The sequence below is a fragment of the Phaenicophaeus curvirostris genome, chromosome 5, assembly GCF_032191515.1.
Source record: "Phaenicophaeus curvirostris isolate KB17595 chromosome 5, BPBGC_Pcur_1.0, whole genome shotgun sequence".
Lineage (NCBI taxonomy): Eukaryota > Metazoa > Chordata > Aves > Cuculiformes > Cuculidae > Phaenicophaeus > Phaenicophaeus curvirostris.
Genome location: NC_091396.1, coordinates 26,372,336 through 26,398,299, shown reverse-complemented (window position 1 = coordinate 26,398,299; position 25,964 = coordinate 26,372,336). Strand labels below are relative to the sequence as shown.

General features: G+C 40.5%; 1 protein-coding gene across 1 annotated transcript; it reads right to left on the bottom strand.

Moving 5' to 3' along the window:
- Positions 1-1,394: 1,394 nt before the first annotated feature.
- Positions 1,395-25,806, bottom strand: APIP (APAF1 interacting protein). The gene is made up of 8 exons (XM_069858130.1): positions 25,646-25,806; positions 15,745-15,845; positions 12,726-12,774; positions 11,317-11,434; positions 10,208-10,343; positions 6,926-7,093; positions 6,220-6,342; positions 1,395-5,016 (listed from the first exon to the last, which is right to left on the bottom strand). The coding sequence occupies exons 1-7, from the start codon at positions 25,679-25,681 to the stop codon at positions 6,243-6,245; spliced, it is 708 nt and encodes a 235-aa protein (XP_069714231.1). The 5' UTR covers positions 25,682-25,806; the 3' UTR covers positions 1,395-5,016; positions 6,220-6,242.
- Between the last annotated feature and the right edge of the window lie 158 nt (positions 25,807-25,964).

The window sequence follows — 25,964 nt, the reverse complement described above, 5'->3', positions numbered from 1 at the left end:
TGTAAAACTTATTATTTTTCTATATCTATTCTGTTTGTAATTAGCAGAAATTATGATTAGAGAAGTTGGAGCTAATCTGAGGCTCATTAAGGAGCAAGAATTTGTTCTTCACTATTCAAATAAATTCTTGTTGATCTGGTTTCTGGAGATTAAAGGCTGTAATTTTATCCATTACAGATGGGAGAAAATTTCTAGTACAATAGCACAGTATCTTAAAGTACAAAAACTCAATACACATATGAAAGTACAAACAGAGTGTGTTTGCAAATGCTCTTTGGGCAACATGAACTTCCATAATTCCCCATCAAATCCAATCTAGTTGAACATGCTTAGTCTATTTAGGTATTGTACATTAGCCAGTCACTAGTTTTTACTGACTTTTCTAAGTGAAATCTAGCAGATGCCAGATTAAGTCTAGACACATAGAAAAATTTTTTAAAAAGTATGGTTTGGAATTGACTCTGTTTTCAATAGATTAAAACCATAAGAAGCAGCTAACTGTTATGGTTTCACTACGTTTCACCTCCAACATAATTTTGCAATGGGGCACTCAATATGCTGAACCACTAGCACTGACATTTACCAGAAACAGGTCCCTGTGCAAATAATATCAACCGAAAAATAGTGAGGTTTATGTATTAAACCTTGAGGCAATACCAAGATAAATATCTGAGAGCTCTTTTTCAGACTCAGAGACTTAAAAAATCCACTTTTTAAAAAATCACGTCAGGTAGCATTCTTCCAGAGTAACACTAAACACTAAACTTTTAAAATTAAGTTGACTTAAAATTAAACCAAATGCAGATTCACTGACTTCTATGAAAGATTTGATTAGCTGATAGCATAGTACAGTCACAGCCACCTCTCTATTCTCTGTTACAAAACTCTCCCTCAGCTCAGAGAGCTGTCCTTGGACACAACGCTGGTCTGTAACACATAACTTTTATTTCACTTAACATGCAGGGAAAAAAAACAAACAAAAAAAAGCCTGCAAGGGTTCACCTTCGCTTATATATATATATATGTAAGAAACTACAAATCCAAAATGGCGTAAAAAAGAAAGCATTTTCCTAATTTCTTTATTGCTTAGGAATCTGTAGAGCATGGCAGATAACTAACTGCCTTCAGAAGGGGTATCTTCTATCAGCACAGAGATTTGGAAGCAAGAAGCATTAATACCAAACTATATGTTTCCTTCTGTTCCTTGATATAGCAGCCATCTGAAATGCTCCAGGTTTGGGTTTTTTTTTTTATTTTGCCAATTTGCCAGCTTCTCTAAAACAGCAAAAAAAATGTTACAGATATTTTTGCCGAAAAGTTTGAAAAAAAAAAGAATTTACAGGAAGGCAACTCACTTAACTGTATTGTTCTACTAGCCAGTTGGCTTTTTTAGATGTTCATTGTTAAATGACAATGACAATTTCAGAGTTAAAGGAAATAAGATGCCAGTTGTTCAGGCATTACAGCATTCACTACAGGACCAATATTTGCATCATAGCTGTTTACTGTGAGTTACTCTTAACCCCTTAATGTAATGTTTCAAGATGCTGTATTCTGCAGTTCTGTTTCCTTCCTGGAAAACAAGTAGGATGTTTGCTAAGAAATTACTCTTATTGGGAAACACTAGAACTTAATTAGTGTCTTGGATGACCCACTTGAGATGGGAATTGTGTCATTTTTTACGTAAGCCTATCTGGTAATACTAAACCTAGCTAATCGGCTTCAATGGAGATCAAGTCTTTACGGCAAATGTATAAAAATATCTAGCTGACTTATTAGCCCACAATTCACATCAGAAAATGATCTAGAATGATGTGAGTTCAGAAGCTTTAAATCATATGAGAAATTTTCATATTTTTGTTGTGTATAATTGGAGCTGAACTCTAAGAGCTTTCTGAACACTTTGGGAAACAGTAACCATTTCAGAAGTTTATAAAGCCATCAAAGTAGTTGATTTCTTTATTGAGAGTTCATATGCAAACAGATGTGAGAAGTGCATATTTAGCTAATTTCCATTCAACCGAATGGGTCTCCAAGCATCTCAGAATCCTATATGAAAGAATTCAACTATTATTATACAAATTTGATATTTCTAACAGATTTAAAAAGGCTACGGGGTGGCACATTGTGGCTGGATGAGGAAGTGAATATTTGTAATTAACATGAACCCACAGGAGTACATTTGGCAAACAGTACTTTTCTTTGTGAGTGTTCTTCTGTAGTTTGTCATTATACATGCAGAATAAAACACCATCAAGGGTAAAATCACCTTTATCCTTACAAAACTTCAGTATTAAGGAATGATACAGTTATGTCTTATTCTGATAGCATCATCAGAATACTACAGGAATTTACTTTTTTTAAGAAATCTAGCATTTTAAATAAAGAATTAATGGTCATAATCAAGAGATGGACACTAGATTTCAAGACTAAGAGACTGTCAAAACAAGAAGTATTTTTGTTAGCGTGGCCATAGGGAAGACAACCTAAGGGAAATACAGTCTGCTTTCCCTTCATGTCAGTTGCACTAACAAACTCTTGAAAATACTTAAGAGACATGTTTTGTGTTTAAGTGGAGTAGGAGTAGGCAGCCTGTCCAAAATCACTCTTTGATCTAAAAACTAACGTTTTTCACCCAAGTTCTTACTGCAATGTGCAGTAACTTAGTGATAACCCTTGTTTCACAATAATTAACTCCATACTCCCTAAGGTTTAAAGGTTGCACACTGCATGTACAGCACTATGTCCAGCAGGAAGGACAAACATGCATAATGGTCACAAAGCACTGATCTTGATGCCAGTCTGTCTGCATAGCACCACTACTTTACAAATGTTAACTATCAGACAGCACAGATATTTGGGAAGGGAGTTCAGAAATAAAGTCAGTGGCATAAACCACAAAACAGCCAATGTTATTCTCATGTTCCTAAAGTGTGTAAGGAAACATAGAAAATAACTAAATATGGTTATTCCTTTAATGTAAGAATAGAATGGCAAAGATTTTGTTCAATTAAACTCACTGTAATCAATGCTGGCAAGTCTTGCATTCGACTCACTAGGGGGAAAAAAGAGGCCTAACTGAACTATGTAGCGGTTCCTTTAAGAACGCTTCAGTTGATATCTGACTGACAGTGACAGGAAAACGTGAGAGCAAAGGTTCAGTGTTTTCAGTTGAGAAAAGTTAAAGCATCCCAGACAGGTGGGGGTATGTTATCTTGACAGATGAGTACTCAGTAAGTTTCTGATAGCAGATCATTCTAAAACGCATCATTCCTGTAGAGTGGTAACTTCACCAGTTGAGATCTGGATGTCATCCTTGACAGCTGCTGTTGGAATGGTAGACGCAGATGCTGAACATACTCTTGCATAGCATAGAAAGCCAGGCTGTAGCTGCTGTGCAGATACGGAGGATCTGGTTGCTGACAACTGGCAGCATAGCACGACCAACTCTAGTGTCTTGGCACAGGTGACCACATCTTACCACACAGAAACAGCTGGTGCCCAGTAGGCTAGATCAGGTTAGCAGCTGCTTGGCTTATGCCACGCTGCTTTGCTGCAAATGAGTTTTGTCAGAAGCCAGTGGTAGATTGTTACATGGGGACATGAATAACAACCAAGCCTAAGCAAGAAGGCTTTTGTGCAAGTTCAGCACAATGTAATTACCTGTAACTACAGAGACTAACAGCATATGCTGTGCTGTAATCAGTAGTCTGACATACATAGCTAAAAATTCAATGCTTATTAATGGCTGAAAAATATCAGAAGTTTCTTCCTGACTTCGTGGTTTAGCAGAATATTTTTCACAGATTTCAGTTCTTTCTGAACTATTCAGAACATCCACAGTGAAAGCCTGTCCACAAGTAGCTGAGTAAGTCTGAATGAAAAGAAATCAATTCACCCATGAAATGGGGGAAGCGTTGTCTGCCATCTCTGCCTTCAGCCATCTCCACTTCTGGCCCTGCTCCGGTTCTCTTTGGATACACTTCTGAGTTGATTCAATGTTTTACCAGTCAACTCTTATTAGGAAACATTATAATTTTCTTCCCCCACCTCCTGCAGTAGTTTTCTCTTAGACTGAAGACTTCAATCGCCTCACAGAAGCTCAAAAAAGCACCAGAAATGATGCAAGGGGAAGTGATGGGAATGCATGGGTCCTAGCACAAAACAAGGCAAATCAGCACTTACCCTGTCTCAATTCACCCTTGGGACTAGAGCCTCAATACCCAATCAGAAAACTGGTCAATCAAGGCTTAGACTGATGCCACTGGGGGCCCTGCCAGGAGATTCTGAAAGAAGACACTAAGATACAAAAATATGGGAGACTATATTTTAATGAGCAGTTTGATTAAATCTACCTTAGCATGACTACTTATAGGTTATAAAAAGCTGTTTTAAAAGTTGTAATAAAATCTTATCAAAAGTGAGTGAACTGAAAGAGGTGAAAAGTAGACAAGACCCAGCGCAATCTCTCAGTAACAACTTCCAAATGCACACCATATGTTTCCTATTCATTATAATAACAGCTAAGAGAATTGAAAAATACATATGCTAGAGACTTATTTAAAAAAAAAAAACTATTGACAAAGTATGAAAGAATTAACAGTTCAAACAATGCTTTAAACTTTATACCTAACTTCTAATTAAAGGGTTGCCTTCACTTTCATTCCCAAGAAAATACTATGAGCTTCAGAAATGGAGACCTAGAACAAGTTAAATGATGCAGCAGTAGAGCAGGATCAACAAATGCATATTGTTGAAATATGAATTCTTAAAAAGCACAAACAAAAGATTTTTCAAAATCTTTTTTTGGCATCTGAATTTTCTTACTGTAACATTTGATAAGATTTATAAATAATAATGTCAGTTCACTATTGTTTTTGTTTTAACCCTCCTTTTCTTCTTGGATGTGTTTAACAGTCAAAATTAACATCTGCCAATCAATGAGTATAATAGCACCCCCTTCTGGTTTTAACACGGTGAGGTGGAATCTGGAACTCGCATTGTCATGTAAGAAACCTGTATAGGAGAAACAAGATAAAAGTTAAAATATTCTAAACCTAGGTATTTAGTCATAAGAAATAGGCAAAGGAACATTAACACCACTAAGTTAGCCTAAGCTACCTAATTGCAGGGACTGAGGAGCAATTTTAGAACGGTTTTCATGGGACATGAGGTAGCTCTGTGCAGGTGAGGTAGCCAACACGTCTTCATCACTGTATACAGCGGCAGCACTTCAAATAACTGTTCACACGGAGACTCACTTACCAGCAAGCCTCCTATCCCACTGCTTCCTCATCTGGTATGGGCATAAAAGTTAACGATCCAAGCACCTGTCTGTTCCGGTCTCATGCTGGGTCAGCAGCCATTCGTCATCTCTTCCGATGCAAATGTGGTGAGTGGAGAGGATTATCTGATGGGCCAACTCTGTGCAACAAGTTTGCCTATCCTGTTTAATTAGACCACCACTTTGGCCTAGCAGCTCCTTTATAATCTCAGCTGTGGTATCTTTAAACTTCCTTAGATCTTCAGGAAGAAGCGTCCCAGACTCTGAAAAGTTCTGCTACCATTGGTTTTGCCATAACATGCTGCACACTGTTTATGTGAGAATTTTTTCAAGGATCCTTTATGTAAATTACTGCCTGATCATATGACTTTAAAATGTTTGTTACGAACATTTTCAAAACATTGATCATTTCTACACTAGAAAAACAAAAGTCATGGTAATTTGCTATATGAGGTAAATGGGTGACCTTAATCAATGAAACTTAATCAAATTGTAACCAGCAATTTCTGCTGAAAGAAAAAAACCAATCCACCATGCAAGTAATATCACTGAGATGGATTGGAATCAAGCCTGATCTTGCAAGCTGAAGAACAAAAGAAGGTGTTCAGGCATTTCTGTATAAATTAGCTTATGAGTCTGGGGTCTTTCTTCTCCATCGGCTTTTTCTGGTAATACTTGATACAATTTAGTTTTGAAAAAAGCAATTACACTCCATGCTGTACCTCAGTGCTCAAATAAACAAAGGACATACTGAACTACTAATACATTTCTTTTTTTCTGCATTATGTGGTAAAGAAGAATTACTTTAGGCTTAGCTATAATTGCAGTGGTAATGGAGTAGAGTGATTCCCTGAGTGGGAAAGCAGAATGAAGTAATAGTGTCATCTGTAGTCTCTCTCTTTCCAAACAGATTCTCTCTACAGATAAATACACACCTGAATATAAATGTTGTTGTCATTTATGAGATCCCATTTTCTCCTGCTGGATATTTTGAAGGATCTAGCCCATGCTGCTTCATCTGCACTGCGATATCAAACAAGTAATCATAACATTCACACCTAAAATTAAAGAGAAAAAAGTGAAATGTAAGTTGAGGCTCAAGTCTTACCATGTTTTACGAAAATTAATAATTTCCTTCCTTGAGTTTTAGATCACAATGTGATGGTCTGCCTGGACATCTCTCTTAGGACAGCTCTATTATTATTTATTTCCACTACTGTGGCAGGGAAAGTACTCTGCATTTTTCCTACATGATCCTGATTTGCTGCATTTCCATCAGCAAATGAAGAAGTAAATTCCAAAAATGAGAGAAGGGAAGACTACACAAGCAGTATTAGGAGATGTCACATAAAGCAGAGATTGCCTGCAGGTTTCATAAGAGGAGGAACTTGTCCATATAAAAGTAAAATGTAGGCAACCCTATCAGCCAGCATTGATATGAAAGGAAAATGAAGCTGTGGAATGATGGACAAACCCGTTGCCAAAGGCTCCCTATGCATTCAGTGAAGCCAAAAATTAATGTTCTGAATCATTGTCCATGGGTTGGAAATACACATTAAGGTTAATAAGATTAACACATTAAGGTTAATAAGATTTTCAAGTATAATGGCAAAAGATACCATATTCCTGAATTGTACTTACATCGTTTTGGCTTTTTCCCATGTTTCTCCCCATACATAAACTCCATGACGCCTGACCAATACAGCACAAGAGTCTGGGTATTCTTCCATTGCACATGCCATTCTTTCCTTAAGATCCTTCTCTTCTGGTGTATTCTCAATAATGGGAACCACTAGTGTATCATCATACCTAAAAGAAAAGACAATGTTCATGTATTTTAAAAAATGCTGTGCTTGGATGTATGAAGCTTTTCCCTAAGAAAGATAGTCCCCTCTGACTGTGTAAAGACATTAACAATTTCTCAACAGTAGTGATTTTACACTAATGAGTCATGCTATAACGTAAGAGCTCTCAGGAACATCTCTCACTCCCAAACACATGCTATGCTTGCAATACCAGAGCTACACCTGAGGCACACAAAAAAACCCCCAACACTTTAATGTATTAGGTGTAGCTGTTTGTTCACGTATCACTTTGTAGTTGGGTCCCTTTATAATTTTTTCAGACTCTCTTCATCCTGTATTTGCATTACCTGTAAGCTTTATGTCAGCTTAAATTATTTAAAAGAATCACATCATGAGGAAGGAAGTGAAGCTGTCTGCTGAGGAGCAGAAGAAAATATTTTAGGTAATCCAAAAAGCCCCTGGAAATAAGGTTGTCCTGCTAAGGCATTTAAATAGAAAGCAGAGTCAACACATGAAAAATAAATTCTATGTGATAAAATCATTGGTGGGCTACATGTGATCTTAAGAGAGCCTGAGAACCCCAGCTTCAAAAATAAGATGATACATGTTACTCAGTGGAACTTGCCTAAGAGTTTCTTTCAAAGGAGTACTACGATATCTGGCATTGTTTGAGCCTTAATTATCACTAGCAGAAACTTGTTTAAATAGTAAGTCTCCAGTTCAGGTTCAGATTCATCATTGAGATCACACAGATATTTCACGAGTGAATGCTAGTAGTATCTACTTTTATAAAACACAGGGAGAAAAGCAATGGTAAAAATAATAGAGCTTGTACTTCAAATCAGATGCTCTGAAACTTAAAGTCTCGTCCCTTACAGTCTTCAATATTGATGCTTTCCCAGGGAAATCTACACAAATAGCGAATCAAGAAAATTAAGTGGGTTTTGCAGGTTCACTTTGACTCTTACATATTCCTCTCATTAAAATTAGATTTGGAGTGTTTGCTACTAGTGAGGCCAAATGAATGAAGGGATTGATTACCTTTCTTCTGCTTTCTACTTGGACATGAGTTTGGAAGCAGGTATAAATACCAAAACTGATGCCTAATCAAGAACTAACTAAAGGGCAAGAAGCCCAGACTAAAGGGCAAGAAGGAAATGCACAGGCACTGGAAGCAGGGACAGGTATCCTGGGAAGAGTATAGAGACGCTGCCCAGTTGTGTAGGATCAGGAAGGTGAAGGCACAGCTGGAGATGAACTTGGCAAGGGATGCAAAGAATAGCAAGAAGGGCTTCTACAGGTATGTAAACCAGAAAAGAAAGATCAAAGAGAGTGCACCTGCCCTGATAAGTGAGACTGCAAAGCTGGCAACAACAGATGAGGAGAAGGCTGACACACTCAACAACCTTTTTGCCTCAGTTTTCACTTGCAACCTACTTCCCACACCTCTTGAGAGGATGGGCTGCAAGACTTGGAAAGCAAAGTCCCTCACGCTGTAAGAGAAGATCATGTTCATGACCACCTGAGGAACCTGGATGTACGTAAGTCCAAGGGACTAGATAAGATGCACCCAAGAGTTCTGAGGGAATTGGCTGATGTAGTTGCCAAGCCATTTTTCATATTTGAAAACTCAGAGCAGTCAGGTGAAGCCCCTGGTGACTGGAAAAAGTGTAATATTGCACCCATTTTTAAAAAGAGTAGAAAGGAGGACTCTGGGAACTACTGACCTGCAAGCCTCACCTTTGTGCCTGGGACGATCATGGAACAGATTCTCCTGGAAGCTACACTAAGGCACAGAGGACAGGTAGGTGATTCCACACAGCCAGTACAGCTTCACCAAGGGGAAGTCCTGCCTCACCAACCTAGTGGCCTTCTATGATGGAATGACTACATCAGTGGACAAAGGAAGACCCATGGATGTAATCTATTTGGACTTCTCTAACACCTTTGATGTGGTCAACGACATCCTTCTCTCAAAATTGGATAGATACAGATTTGATAGATGGACTATTTGGTGGATAAGAAATTGGTTAGATAGTCGCACACAGAGGGCAGTGATCAATGGCTCAATATCCAGATAGAGACTGGTGTCGTTTAAGATCTTCATCAATGACATAAACGATGGGATTGAGTACACTCTCAGCAAGTTTGTGGATAACACCAAGCTGAGTAGTGAGGCTGACAGCCCTGAGGGACAGGATGCCATCCAGAGGGACCTTGACAAGTTTGAGAAGTGGGCTTATGAAAACCTCATCAGGTTAAACAACGCCAAATGCAAGGTCCTGCACCTGGGCTGGTGCATCCCTCAGTATCAACACAGGCTGGAAGATGAAGAGATTGAGTGCAGCCCTCCGGAGAAGGGCCTTGGGGGGCCATGGTGGGTGAGAAGTTGGACATGAATCGGCAACGTGCCCTCGCAGACCAGAAGGACAACCATGTCCTGGGCTGTATCAAAAGATGCATGGGCAGCAGGTCGAGGTAGGTGATTCTGCGCCTCTACTCTGTTCTGCTGAGACCACACCTGGGGAAAAACTCTGTGGGTGAAGCCCTCAAAACAAGCCATCATACATAATTTGGAATAACTTAGCACTTTCCTTCAGAGGTCATCCTTGAAAAGTAATAACATTATCTTTAATGAGCTGTTGATACTGATTTTTCTTGTGAAGTCTGTGAAGTAAAATCTGAAATCTTCCACTCACTTAACATGCCCTATCTAGCACGGGCAGTAACATGTGAAGTCAAATGTAGTTTGTACATTTTTCAAACCAACCTAATGTTGGTTGGCTCCAGTTTGAGTTAAACATTATGTTAAACTGATTGTGTTAACATCTCTGTTCTTGAGATATTTGTCAGGACAAAGCTCTTTATTTGGTTTGTCTTTGTAGCTTAGCAGAACACAGTAGCCTTGACATTACAAGATTTTATCTCAGATCTCTTCCATATGCTCAAGACCTTCCTGGGGAAAGCCAATGACTGATTTATTCCAGAGGTCTTTTTACTTCTTATTCCTAGTACTTTATATTACACACTACAATGCACATAGCTCAAGTCAGCAGTCATCTATTTATATTGCTAAAAACAAATGAGCATGCCTCTTTTCTTAAATACAGAGAAGTACCGGTAATAGCCTCCTGAAGTACACTTCTGGATTCCTTTTATCATCTCCTGATGTGTAATGCTGAACTCTCTCCCTGGGTAAAGAAGGGTAGCCATAACAGCAGCCTTGGAATGAGTATGGATCACTGCACCTGCCCCTAAGAACAGAAAAAGAAGAAAAGAAAAAAATTAATAATTAATTTTAGAATGTATATATTAAGAAAATTTTATTCATATACTTAATTCCTTTCTTTTGGCTAGGCATCTTAGCAAATGGTGACCTACTGTATTAGAGGAAAAAGTATACGGCAACCTAAATGAAGGCATGAGATAATTACTCACCTATAAAGGATAATTACGGGCTGTCTGAGGACACTGCTGTTAACTTTTAGTTAGTGACAATTTCCAGGACAGAAACTACTTACATAAATTCAAGGAAATCACTACTTGTACATTTATTTACATGCTGCAATGAATGAAATTACTATTAATTTTATCAGAGTTCTGAAGATTCTGAAGAATTCCCGAAATTATTAGGAAGATGAAAGTTTGAATACTTTTACTTTCTTTTTATGCTAGTACTCTTCTTTGATTATCCATTGATTCTCTGAAAAGATATTTACTGTTATCTTATTGTGTCATGATGGAAAGACAGGTAGACAATAATTACAATTTGCTTATGAAGTTCCAATGACGCCAAAAGTACGAAATGAGTTTTCCTCAGGTACGCATGTAATCTTCTTGTGCAGGAAGATCAGAAAAGACTCTCTAAAACCTTTCTAAAGTAACAGATGTAAATCTCACACAACAGCAAAAGCTCTCTATTACTGCTTATATGCAAAAGTTTCATACTTTTTACACCTATTTGCAATTTTGAACCTTTGATCACTGTTGTTATAAAAGGATCTAAAACATGGCTGAGAAGATGAAAAGGCAAACAACACTCACAGGATGTTACCACAGATTACCTTCCATTGCCACACATTCCTTTGCAAATCAATTTATTTTATAGTTTCATGTTTATGTTACTCTAACTTCCAGGTATAAAGAATATGGTATTGAATTTAAATTTTGTGGATGTGTATATACAGTGTTTCAGTCATCACTGAAATAAAAGCATTTGCTACACACCTTTCATAGTGTAGGCTTTCATAAAAAGAGGTGTGCACTGGCTTTTCTTTAGTTTCTTGTATGGTGGAGGACCACTGATGTCCTGTTCATTTATGTCACAAACAAACATATCTTCTGGCTGTAAGAAAGAAGAAATTGTCTTGATCTGTGATGACCCGAATAGTTTTGTTTTCCTTCCAGGGAGACAAATACATACACCATATAGAATGTGATTTTAACTTTGTAAAAATGCTGTAACATACTGGATTTATTCTAGCTTCTAGGACTATTTACTGACATTGTATGATGTGAATTAATATTTGGTACTGTTTTTATTCAGACAGCTGCCAGGCAGGTATCTGTAGAACTAACATTTTCTCAGAAAGGAGATTGCGTGTACCTAAATAGCAGACAATACATCAAAGGGAAAAGTAGTAACTGAGTCAAAAAAAGAAATACAGATCTACTTTTTCTCCCCCCCGTTAAAAAACGAACAAAAGGACATGAATTAAACATACATGTAATATATGCAACTTACAGAACTATTTTTTAAAACCTTGCTTTTAGTAGCTTTAAGTGAATGTCACCCTTGCATCAATTGGCTACCCATAGTAGTACAAGGATCTGTTCACAGCAGCAATAGAATTTTATTCTTTAGCGTTATTTTAAAAATCAGTAGGAAACAGAGTTGCAAGACATTTCCTAACTCACTGCACTCAATCCACTGTCACTGCCAGCAAAGAAAAGATCATTATGGTCTTGCCATGTTATGCTTTTGTCTGCCTTACTTGCTAACAACCCTAGCGAGCACCACTGCAAAACCGCGAGTTTCTATTGGCGAAGAGTTTTCTTTCATATCTCATTGTGTTTACACACAGATCTATAAAGAAACAGCCTCTTTCCACATATTATTCTATTATGTCCTGCTGTCATAAAATAGTTATCATTTACCATTGTCCCTTCCACTTACATTCTGGAGGTTTTTTGAAAGGAAACAGAGAAGATCACCTTTTCATGGGGAGAGCCCACCTATTTACTAAGAATATCAAGACACACATTTTTTATCACTCAAATGAAAATACATAGAGATGTGGCATTAATGCTTAAATACCTATGCGCCACAGTAATTTGGAACTGTAGCCAGACAGCTATAAAACTATTAGAGCTTGACAAATTAAGCTGGACTTGAATAATGTTCAAATCTCACACTCTTCTTGTATTAATTTAAAGCACTAATCTGCACTGGCCACTGAAACAGACATTGGTTTACTATGCTACTGGAGTACTGGGTGAAATCCTCAGTTGTTCCAATAAAGCAGTCAAGAGTATAACAAGTTGCTAATTCTACACAAGTTAAAATGAGACTCTAAACAAAGGAACTTTCATCCATCTCAAGATAAGTTCTGAGGTAAAAAAACAGTTCAACATACCTGCATTCTTTCCTTTTGAACTCCTGAAGGAGCGATGTAAATTTCATTTCTAAGAAAAGTTACAGACAGAGAAAAAACAATACACACAGGGTTGTAAACTGCACGGGCATTAGAATTCTTGATCAACTGCAAATGAAATAGCATGTCTAGACCCTCGTAACTTAATAACTTTCTTGCTCCTTCCACAGACTGACATGTCGATGGTTCTCAAAATAGAACCAAATCATACAAGGGCATATGAAATCTCTAATTTGCAGGGGTACAAAACCATGCTTTCAACTTGACAAGAAACATGTAAGAAAAGCAGCCTTATCTTTCCTGCAAGAAAAAATACACAGCCTCCCTGTGAAACAATTCCAAACTCAAATCCCCAGAATTCAGAATAAAACTGGAACAGAAATCGTAAGCAGATACTGATTTATGACAAAACAAGTGACAAAACTATTACTTAAAAATCCAGACTACCTATAAATAATGTTAAAAATCTGCAGTACTCTACGATGTAAATACTTTTGGGGTTTGTTATAACTGTGGAGTTTAGGTTTTTAATGCATTTATATGTTTATTTCTATTGATAAAATAACACTAACTCAATAAAATTAAATTACTGAAATTCAAGTAGAAGGTCATCACTTCTTGCAAGGTTTACATGATCAAATACTATAAAAATTGATTTAAATTAATGATTTTAAGACGGTATCTGAAAATTTTCAATAATAGTAAAAAAATCAGAGTATCTCTGCCAATTGTAATCACCGCTAATTTTCAACAGTAATATACTGAATTTAGGAGCACAGAGACACCTAGTGAATCATTAGTCGAGCTACAGATACATTTCCTAAGGAATATGAGAGGTTTGTATTTCTGGACAAGAGCATTTAGAAGAGCAACGAAGCTGGTACAGTGTAGTGAACAAGTCCTGTGAGGATCACCTGAGGGAACTGGGGCTGTTTATCTGGGTAAAGGAAGCTGAGGGAATACCTTGTCACTCCCTACAACTGCCTGAAAGGAGGCTGTAGTAAGGCGGGTGTTGGTTTCTCCTTTGAAGTAGCAAGTGATAGGATGAGAGGACATAGCCTCAAATTGTGACAGTGGAGGTTTAGACTGGACATTAGGAAACATCCATTCACTGAAAGGGTTATCGAGCACTGGAACAGGCTGCTCAGAGAAGCTGTTGAGTCACCATCCCTGGAGATATTTAAAAGATGCTTAGGCATGGTGTGTAGGAACAGTTTAGTGGCGAATTTGTCAGTGTTAGTTTTATGGTTGGTCTCATTGATCTTAAGGATCTTTTACAACCTAAAAGATTCTATGATGCTATGATTATAACTCTTCAAAAAATCGAACTCTTAAGATGAGGTACTCTTCATAGTGGTAAAATGGCTGCGAAGTACATCAAAACATGGCTTTATCATATTTGTAATTTTTAACATTCCTGAATTAACACTGCCAACATTGCAGTGTTAATTTGGTCTTAATTCTTTTGCATGAGCAAGATGACCGAGAACACAAAATATCAAGAAATCAAGTGGTAATTTGGTTACTAATGAAAAACGTGAATTTTTTCTTATTTTTTTTCTTTTTTAGAAATTAATCGCAAACAGGAAATCTGAAGATGAAATACGGTTTTGAAATACAGGACACCTGACAAAGAATTCTAGACCCATTTTTAATATGCTATTCCACATTCAAATTGGCAATTTTTTTCTGAGTAGTTGATATGAATTGCACAGTAAGTAATGCTGATTAAGATTAGCTGGCAAGACCAGTTGTTACAATTTTAATTTCAACTTTTCTTTCACTGTTTCCTATGTAACAATTCCACAGTTGTCTGATCTCTGCCTCATCGTCATTAATTTTGAGACATAGCTACTGTTACCTTAGGTACAAAACAGTACAGCCATGTAGATTACTATTCCTACATCATGTACAATATTGGTACCAACTCAAATACGTATTTTGGTATAGTCTGAGAAATCAAGTTATAATATTTCTGAGGAAAACAGTACTACTATGTAGTAGTCCGTATTACTATTTAGTCTCTGTTCACACCATTTTTCTTGCCACAACCAACATGAATAGGTCTGAAATGATGAAGAAAATACGCTACATTTAGCTACTAGAAAGATCTTTCCGTAAATGAAGAACTTTAAAAACAAGAATTAACCCTCTTACCACTCCTCTATTATTATTGCTGTTGCATTGCTCGCAAAATCAAACAGGGAAGTGAAATGATCTACACAAAGCCATTAGGACAGCACAAATGTTAGCATTTATACCCTTACTTCATATATATCTCACATATTTGAAGAGCATTAGCTGTTTGTGTCTGCATGCAAGTGTATGTCTGAAAAATGAGAGGTCAGACACTTGCAAGTTAGTTTGTTGTAACACCCTGTGACTGGGGACAGAAATGCAGGCCCTGTGCAAGGTGTTTTGCAGAATGAGGACATCTTTTTTTTCCAGTGACCACTGAGTGGAGCTCTGTCACCATTAAAACGTTGGAAAGGCAGGATGAGCAAACTGAAAAGCAAAGTGGTGCTCCTTAGTAGTGCTTACACATCAAAAATTGTTTTGCCCTTACCTGTCCTGCTTTAATTACATGTTAAGAACATCTCCTTCGAAATTACCTCATTAGAACAGTAGTGGGATTCTCTCATCTAGACAGAGGCATTTGAAAGCCATTTGCCCATTGTAAGCCACTGTAAAAGTCAGTCAATGGAATGAAAATGAGGGAATGCATTGTTTCCTACAGAGAATTTATCTACCTTAAAGAAAGTTAGGAAAAGGACATAAAAAAAAAGTCACTCTCCATTGAAGGGACTGCAGTGATTAATCTAGACTGGCCATCTCCCTTCTAGATGGTTAAATCTGTCATATTGTTCACTTCCCCTCTACTTACTTGCTCACTCAACTTTCATATGTTCTTCATGGAACTGAAATGTTCTCACCAACTACTAAACACAGCCACCCTCTCTCTCTGTAACCATCACATTCTTTCTTCTCCATCTTTACTCACCCATGTTTCAAGCTGATTCCTCCACCAGTTCCTGTTACCCAGCCTAAACCATAAAAAAGTCTACAAAGCTCTGGGATAAGATTTCTTGGATGTAACTTCTCCTAAAAAGAAATGAAAGAAAGAAATTAAAAAACCATCAGAAAGATCACAACCCTAAGAATTTCAGTTCTGAAAATGAGATTAAAGGGTTAGAACTTTGATTCTGCAGTACAACAGTCAGATTTATGTTTAAGAACTTCAGTTACAAAATGACCATGTTTGCACAATTCCCTTTACACTCTGTAGGAGCCATTCATGCCTCAAAATGAACAAACCTCCCAAATAAAATGCATGCCTGATTATGTTTCACAGGAAAGGTCTAACCTCAAATCTATTCCAGAGCACTGGCCCACCAGTGACATTAAGTCATAGACCGCTGCCATAAAAAAAGATAAGTCAATGCATCTAACATTATACCTTTTGAAGATTTCAACAAATAACTTTTCCCGTTGGATCAGTTTTCTCTAGGTTCACTCTGCTTGACTTACAGATTTCAGTAGAACAGACTTTGTTAGTTCTGTTATATAATAGTTCTATATAGCAGTCAAAAATACTGGAGAAATCATAGGCAAATTATGGGATGAACTTCACATTCCTACAATTTTACAATATGATGTTACCTCACATGCAATGTAGTCAGAAAGCAAATTGCATTATTTTAATATTTCTTTCAGAATGGAAAAAGTTGTTATATTTTTCAGTATTCCATTGTTTATTATACCTATATCTATCTATAAATAAAAAGTGACAGCAATTCTTTCACAGTCAATCTAAACCAGAACTAATCATGTACAGTACAAGCCAAAACTACTTATTTGAAATACTACATATTACTTTGCACTGAACATACGCATCTAAGAAAGCTGCATGTAACAGGTAGTAGTCTTTGATAAGTGAGTAGTACATCTCAAAATTAAACATATTGACTATTGGAATCATTTACACGAAAAATACAGTCAGTATACACAGACAAAACTGTGAGATACTACTTTAATTCATTCTGTGTGCTTGAAGTTATGCATTTGTATGTTGTCTTGAGTACTTCTTTTATCTTATCGGAGAGGATAAGAAGCCAAAGTCTTTCCTTTTTTACCCATGTAAAAATAAAAATCGTAAGTCTTCTCAAAAGATCCTGATACAACGGAAACAAGAGAGTAAGGAATTAAACAGTAGTGAAACAGAACAATAATTTTATTTATGTCACTTTGTCTTCCTAGGTTGTGGTAAGATTTCCACCTACACTACCACAGTAATATAGCTGGTTCTGTTTCATATCTGCATTTATATACACATATTATTTCTTATACACGTATATTTTGTTTCTTATATGAGACAGAAATCAGCAATTAAGCACAAGAGATGAGCTCCTTGCCTTGTTTTCAACAGAAAAAAATGGGTTAGTTTTAGGAAGACTAAACCCTTAGGTCACCAAACACAGTTCCCTGCTACTGTAGGCAACTCTTACATAATTCTTTTAATACAAGCATTAAGCCTGATCAGTACTTGAAACTTCAACTTAATAGTGTAGCATCATACTCTAAGAAATACAGAATCATAAATGGTTTGGGTTGAAATGGGCCATAAAGATCATCCAGTTCCAATCCTACTACCGTGGGCAGAGACACCCTCCACTGTATCACACTGCTCAAAGCCCCATCCAACCTGGTCCTGAACACCTCCATGATTTTTTCAGGAAACCTGTTCCAGGCCTCACCACTCTCACAAGAAAAAAATCTCTTAGAATCATAGAATCACTAGGTGATCACAATCATCACTACGTTTGAAAAGACCTTTGAGACCATCAAGCCCAGCTGTACCTGTCCACTGCTAAATCATATCCCTAAGCACTTCATCTACCTGTCTTTTAAATACATCCAGGGATGGTGATTCAACAAACTCCCTAGGCAGCCTGTTCCCGTGCTTGATAACACTTTTGGTGAAGAAATATTTCTGAATGTCCAATATGAATCTCCCCTGGTGCAACTTGAGGCCATTCCCTCTCCTCCTATTACCTAACACTTGGGAGAAGAGATGAACGCCCACCTTGCTAGAACCTCCTTTCAGGTAGTTGTAGACAGTGATAAGGTCTCCCCTCAGCCTTCTCTCCTCTAGGCTTAACAACCCCAGATCCCTAAGCAACTCCTCGTAAGAATTGTTCCTCAGTCCCTTCACCAGCTCCACTGCCCTTCTCTGGACATGCTCTAGCACCTGAATGTCTTCTTTATAGTGAGGGGCCCCAAACTGAACACAGTATTTGAGGTGCAGTCTCACCAGTGCTGAGGGGCAGAATCACTTCCCTGGTCCTGCTGGCCATGCTGTTTCTGATACAGGCCAAGATGCTATTGGCCTTCTTCTGTTCAGATCCCTTTGTAGAGCCTCCCTACCCTCAAGCAGATCAACACTCCCTCCCAGCTTAGTGTCATCTGAAAACTTACTAAGGATACAGTCAATCTGTTCAACCAGATTATTGATAAAGATATTGAACAGAACAGGACCCAGCACTGAGGCCTGGGGAACACCACTTGTGACCGGCCTCCAACTGGATTTAGCTCCATTTATGACAACACTTTTGGTCCAGCCATCCAGCCATTTTTTTTACCCATCAGAGGGTATACATGTCCCCGCCAGTGGTAGCCAGTTTCTCAAAAACAATACCTTGGGAAATGGTGTTGAAGGCTTTACTTCAGGTACATTATATCCACAGCCTTTTTCTCATCCATTAAGTGAGTAACCTTGTCATAGAAGGAGATCAGGTTACTTTGGCAGGACCTGCCATAAACCCATTCTGACTGGTTGACTCCTGTGTGCTGTGTGCTAGCACTCAAGATGACCTGCTCCATGACCTTCCCCAGCACCAAGGTCAGACTGACAGGCCTGTTGTTCCTGGATCCTCCCTCCTGCCCTACTTGCAAATGGGTGTAACATTTGTCAGCCTCCAGTCAAGTAGAACTCCCCAGTCAGCCAGGACTGCTGGTAGATGATGGAAAAGGGTTTGGTGAGCACCTCCACCAGCTCCCTTAATACCCTTGGGTGGATCCCATCTGGCCACATAGACTTGTGAATGTCTAACTGGCCAAGCAGGTCTCTAACCATTTCTTCTTGGATCACCGCACCTTTGTTCCGCTCTCTTTCTCTGTCTTCTGGCTCAGGAAGCTGAGTACTCAGGGAACATCTGATCTTACTATTAAAGACTGAGGCAAAGAAAGCATTAAGTACGTCAGCCTTAGCCTCATCCTTTGTCACATTCCCCATGTCCAGAAAAGGATGGAGATTTTCCTTAGCCCTGCTTTCGTTGTTGATATATTTGTAGAAACATTTTTTATTATCTTTCACAGAATTAGCCGATTTAAGTTCTAATCTTCTGATTTTCTCTCTGCATGATCTCACTTCATCCTTGTAGTTCTTCTGAGATGCTTTCCCTTCTTCCAAAGCTCATAGACTTTCCCATTTTTCCCGAAATCCACACAGATCTCTCTGAGAATTCTATCATCTTGCGATCACTATGCTCCAGCTGTCCTCCAACAGTCACATCTTCCACAAGGTCTTTTCTGTTCACAAGCAACAGGTCCATTTGGGCACCTTCCCTAGTCGGCTCACTCACCAGATGTCAGGAAGCTGTCTTCCACACACTCTAGGAACCTCCTAGACTGTTTCCTATCTGCTGTATTACACTTCCAGCAGATGTCTGGCAGGTTGAGGTCTCTCACAAGGACCAGGGCTAGCAATTGTAAGACTTCTCTCAGTTGCTTGTAGAGTAACTCACCAGCTTCTTCTTCCTGGCTGGGTGATCTAAAGCAGACTCCTATCATGATATCTACTTTGTTAGGTGCTCTGCTAATTTTTACCCAGAAGCACTCACCCCTATCATCACCATCATTAAGCTCAAGGCTATCTAAACACTTTCTAATATAGAGGGCTACACCATCACCTCTCTTTCCTTGTATATCCCACCTGAAGTGTTTATAGCCAATCTTGGCAGCTCTCCATTTATGGAAGTCATCCCACCACATTCCATGATGACAATTACATGATAGTCTTCTTGCCTTAAAATTAGTTCTAGTTCCTCTTGTTTATTGTCCATGCTCCATGCATTGGTGTAGATGCATTTCAGCTGAGTGGTTGAGCCTGCTACACTCTTGAGGAGAGTAGTCTTAATTCCTAAGTGACGACTTGCTGAATTTTCTAACTCATCCATAATCTCTACCTCTGTTGCTGCTACTTGAAGTACCATCTCCCACTTCCTCTGAGATGACAGACCAAAGGTCTTCACCAGTAAACCATTTCCCACTCACTGGAGTGCCATTCCCAGGTTTTTTTCTATTAAGCCTGGGTTTGTCCCCCTCCCCCTTCACATCTGGTTTAAAGCTCTGTTAATGAGTCCTGCTAGCTTCTTGGTAATTATCCTTTTGCCTCTAGGGTACAAGTGCACAAGTGTCCATCCTTGGACAGCAAGCCTGGTGCTGTGTAGGCCAACTCATGGTCAAAGAAAGCAAAGTTTTGCTCCTCACACTGGGTTCAGAGCCAGGTATATATTTCTTGTCTCTAATCCTTCCCTCATCTTTCCCTCTAGTAGGAATGATAGAGAAGAACACTATCTGTGCATCCGACCCCTTCACCACTCATCCCAAGCTCCTGAAGATCCTCTGAACTGCCCTCAGATTCCTTATTGGGCTTTCCTTACTGCCTGCTTAGAAAATCAGTAGAGGATAATGATCCATGGGCCTGACCAGAACACGAAGTTTTCTTTCTACATCTCTAATCGAGGCCCCAGTTAGGCAGGGGCCTTCCCTATGTAATGGGTCCAGTATGTATTTTGAGTCTTCTGTTCCCTTCAGAAGGGAGTCCCCTATGAGAATGACCCATCTTTTCTTCTTAACAGAGGCCTTTTTGATGAAGGGTTTAGGGTGTCTTATCCTAGGGAATGTTTCTAGGCTGTGAGACCCATCATCCTCATTGAGGTTTGGTTCCATTTGCAGAGCTTCATATGTGTTGTGCAAGGGAATCTGCAAGACTGAGGCTGACACAGGAGAGACACACCTGCTGTGCTGGGCAGGAACCTGCTGCCATCTCCTAAATTTCTCTCTTCAGATGAATGGAGAGCGGAAGGGGAATCTGTCACATGAGGCATACCTGCCTGTTGGGTCTGAGACAAGGAGCATAAGGTGTTCCAGTGGCCAATTTCCCTTTCATGCTCCCTGATGGTCCTCAGCCTGCTCACCTCCTCCCTGAGTTCTGTCACCAAGTGAAGGAGTTTCTCCACCCAAGCACAACTCCCACAGGTGAATTCACCACTGCTGTATGATATCAGTGCAAAAGGTGGGGACACCCTGCAGCCCAGCATCTGCATGGCAGCATGCACCCACTGGGCTCTGTCTAGGAGGCTGCATCTGTAACAGCTAGCGCAGAGCTTGGAGAAGCCTTAATTTCGTGCTGAGTGGACACCATAGTTCCTTGGTACTTCTGGACAAGGTTCGGCACCTTCCCAGTGCCCTCCATTCTTGCCCTGCCTGTGAGAACTGCCTATACAAACTGCTGAAACATGCTTTTTTGACAGATCAGATGCCTGTTTGCCCACTCTTGATCTTCCTAACATCTAATCTAAATTTACCTTCTTTCAGCTTAAAACCATTACCCCTCATCCTATCACTATATTTCCTGATAAAGAGTCCCTCCCCAGCTTTCCTCTGGGTTCCCTTTACGTACTAGAAGGCTGCTATAAGGTCTCCCCTGTGCCTTCTATTCTCCAGACTGAACAAACTCAACTCCCTCAGCCTGTCCTCTTATGGGAGGTGCTCCAGCACTCTGGTGATCTCCATAGCCCTCCTCTGGATTTGTTCTAGCAGATCCATGTCCTTCCTGTGCTGAGGACTCCAGAACTGAATGCAGGACTCCAGGTGAGGTCTCATAAGAGCAGAGAAAAGGGGCAGAATCACCTCCCTCAACCTGCTTCGTCACACATTTTCAGACGCAGCCCAGGATGCAGTTGACTTTCTGGGCTGCAAGTGCACATTGCTTGGTTATGTTGAGCATCCACCTGCACCCCCAAGTCCTTCTCTTCAGGGCTGCTTTCAAATCCATTCTCTGCCCAGCCTGTAAATGTGCTTGTGATTACTCCAGCCCAGGTGCAAGACCTTGCACTTGAACATGTTGAACTTCATGAGGTTCACACAGGCCCACCTCTCAAGTCTGTCAAGGTCCTTCTGGATAGCATTCCTTCCCTCCAACAAGACAACTGTGCCACACAGCTTGGTGTCATCCACAAACTTGTTGTAGGTATACTCAATCCCACTGCCCATGTCTCTGACAAAAACAACACCGGTCCCAATACTGAACCCTCAGGAATGCCACTTGTCACTGGTCTTCACTTGGAGGACATTGAGCCATTGACCCACAATTCTTTGAGTGCATCCAGCCAATTCCTTATCAACCAAGTGGTCCATGCATCAAATCCATGCCCCTCTAATTCAGAGACAAGAATGTCACACAGGACAGCACTGAATGCTCTGCACAAGTCCATGATGATGATGTCAGTTCCTCTTCCCTTATCCACCAAAGCTGTAGCCCCATCATAGAAGGCCATTAAATTGGTCAGGTGCAGTTTGCCCTTAATGAAGCCATGTTGGTTGTCAGCAATCACCTCCTTATTTTCCACGTGCCTCAGCAGTTTCCATGAGGATCTGCTCCATGATCTTGCCGGACACAGAGGTGAGAGTGACTGGCCTGTAGCTCCCCAAGTCTTCCTTTATTTCTTTTTTAAAAATGGGAGTTAGGTTTCCCCTTTTCCAGTCAGTGGAAACTTCACTGAACTGCCATGGCTTCTTAAATAAGATAGTTAGCGGCTTAGCAACTTCACAGAATCATAGATCGTTTGAGTTGGAAGTGACCTTAAATATCATCTAGCTCCAATCCCCCTGCCATGGGCAGGGACATGTCCAACCAGACCAGGCCGCCCAAGGCCCCATCCAACCTGGCCTTGAACACCTCCAGGGATGGGGCAGCCACAGCTTCCTTGGACAACCTGTTCCAGTGCTTCACCACTCTTATTGTGAAGAAATTCCTTCTTATGTCTCATCTAAATCTGCCCCTCTCCAGTTTATACCCATTGTCCCTAGTCCTATCACTACAAGCCTTTGTAAACAGTCCTTCTCCAGTTTTCTTGTACGCCCCTTTCAGATACTGGAAGGTTGGTGTAAATTCTCCTCGGAGCCTTCTCTTCTCCAGGCTGAGCAAGCTCAACTCTCTCAGCCTGTCCTTGTATGGGAGGTGCTCCAGCCTTCTGATCATCCTTGTAGCCCTCTCCTGGACCCGTTTCAACAGTTCCATATCCTTCTTACGTTGAGGATTCCAGAAAACCAACAAATAACTGTATGGAAGAGATAGGAAAGCAATGTGGTGAGGGCTCCTACTCTGCTTAAAAGCCTCAGACTGCCAATTTTTATATCAAGTACAGACCTCCAATTGAAATTGACCATATACAGTGTGCAATTTTTATGTTTTCTATTTTTTAACTGCAGCAATTAGAAGCTTTAACAGTTGGGTTTTTTTAAAGACATTTTAAAAATTAAAAAAAAATTAAAAATTAGCTGCTCTACTGGTTTAGCTGAGTAACTTACGCTCATGAAAGGATATTTCCAAGAGAAACATTTGTTTAGCAGCAGAAACCCACACTAAGAGGGGTATTCTGTTAACACCCACAGAATAGAGAGAATAAAAGCTTTTGGCACAAACCAAAACTGGTCAGCAGGTAGTTACTTAGTGCCAACACCTTTGCTGAAACATTAAAAGAGATGCTGTTGTCACTATTCTCTCCCCACATCCTGATATCACAGTGATTCTAAAGTCAAAGACCAAGTGGTCCTTGATGGTCTGACATAAGACCACAAGACTTAAGCAAAAGGAAACTAGGATTTTGTGAGCCACTCAGGATGGTGTCGGAATTACAGCAAGGCTTTGTTCAATGCAGCTCCTCTGAACAGTCAGAGTACTTGCCTCATTGCACTTGCTACAGTGAGCAGCGTGCCAGTGGAAAATGCTTCCAGGTGGTGTTGGACTTGCAGAACCAGGCATGAGGAAGCAGTGGAGGCAGCATGGGAGAAAGAGGCATGAGCACAAGACTGGCTGTGGTTCTGAGGTGGGAGACAAGGGAAGACAAAGGGATGAAGAGAGCAGCCTGGGGCAAATCTGACAAGCTTTGGAAACTCTTTTTTAACCTCCTCTTTAAAACTTGCAGTGACAACGAGTCACAAACTTCTTGGGCAATCTGTCCCATGATACCAATATTTTTCTAACCCCTAACCTAAACCTTGCTTGCTGACACTTAAGCTTGTTATCTATTACTAGTTATGGACACATGGATGACGTTTCCCCCCTTTCTGTAACAAGATTTTACAAATTAAGACAGCAACTCCTTTTACTCCTCTTTTTTTTGACTAAGCAGGTTCTTTCCCTCTTTCCTGGCAAGCCACATTATCTAGGTTCCTGCCAATTCTCATCTTCTTGTTGTCACTCCACACTGTTCTTGACCAGTCCCACATAGAAACAGCATAGATATTCCAAGCCTGGTCCAGGCGATGCCCCTATATGCTCCAGCATGGTGTTTGTTTCATTTGATGAGGTGCAGCACTGCTGACTCATGTTTAAGTTATCATGATGTATAGTAATGAACACTTAACCAAACTAGAAAAAAAAAACCAGTCAATTGATTCAAAGAACAGTTTGCAAACCCCCTTGCTTTCTAACACTTCTCACCAAAGTGGAAGGCTAGGTGCAGCTGGGTAAGGATTCTGACATAATAACTCAGTAACAACTGGATAGTTGTTATTAGACAGGTATTCCTTTATTTGCAGCTCTGGGTGCATGGGGGTTGCTCCTCCAAAAACATGCACACCAAGTGAGAAAACTGTGCATCTTTTATGTTACAGATCTATGCATATTCATTTTATCTCCCGAAAATGTTTCACATACTCATTTTTTCCAAGACATCATTAACACATCTCCACGCCTTGTTCACATTCGCAGTCGATCCTCTGAGTGCTCGTGAGGACCCCTCCTGGGGTCCCAAGATGAAGGCTCTAAGTCTTCCTCACTGGTAAACTTTCGACACTGGGGGGAGAGGGGTGGTGCAGCCCAAACTTTGAATAAAGCGGTTTTGGCACAGCAAAGTGGTTTCCCTGCCTCCTTATCTTACCCTACAGGATGCCTGTTCCTTGCACAATAGGTTCTCTTTCAGAAAAACATTTCTCAAGTCACATACCACTATAAGATACACAAGTTTCAACAACTGCTCTTGATAAATACACAAACTTAAACATTTGCCATTTATCACAATCAAACATGGGGAAAAAATCAAAACAAATCTAAAACACCTGAGTTACCATAAATAAATAAAAAGGGCCTGTTAACGTAGCCAGACTGTCAGCTTGCAACTTTTCCGGAAGCGTAGTAAATATCATAACATCGCTAGAATCACCGCTACTTAGGAACTACGAAGGTTACAAGCTAATTACTAAGGCGACAAGAACAGCCCCGAGGACTGCGCTTGTGAATTGCTGTTCTGGAGCAGCCCCTGACGCAAAACGCCCCCGGGCAGGCGGCGGGCAGAGCGTGAGGCCATCAGCAGTACCAGGGGTGGCACAGACGGCCACAGCAGGGCCCGGGTACGCCGGTAGGATCGTCGCCAGCTCGCTGTCCCGCCTCGGGCCTCTCAGCCGGAGCGCGGACCCCGCGGCGTTCGGCTGCGCCTGCAGACAAACGGTGGCCAACCCCCCACGACCGGCCGCTGCCAAGCCTCACGCCGCCGTAAAGCCAACGTGGCCTCAGGGGCCGACACCGCGAGCGGGGTCAGCTTACGGCCCCTCTTTACCTGCGCGGCGTCTCGGTCGCTGGCGGCGGTCGCCATGGCACCCACTACGCGGCGAACGCGGGGGGTCCTCGCGCGGGGACTTTTTTCAGGGGCTGCGCTCGTAGAGCGCTTGCCGACCCCTGGCGGCGCGGCGCTGGCCCGAGCCGTGCCCTTGAGGTCGCCGAGGGCCCCGCCCCCGGGCGGAGGCGGACGGACCGCGGCGGGATGGAGAATCCAGCGTCCTTCACCAGTCTGGGCGGGCAGGAAAGGACCAGTAGCGGGAGTAGCTGGAGAGGAGATACGGGCGGGCGAGAGGTGCGGGTGCGCCTGTGATAGGCAG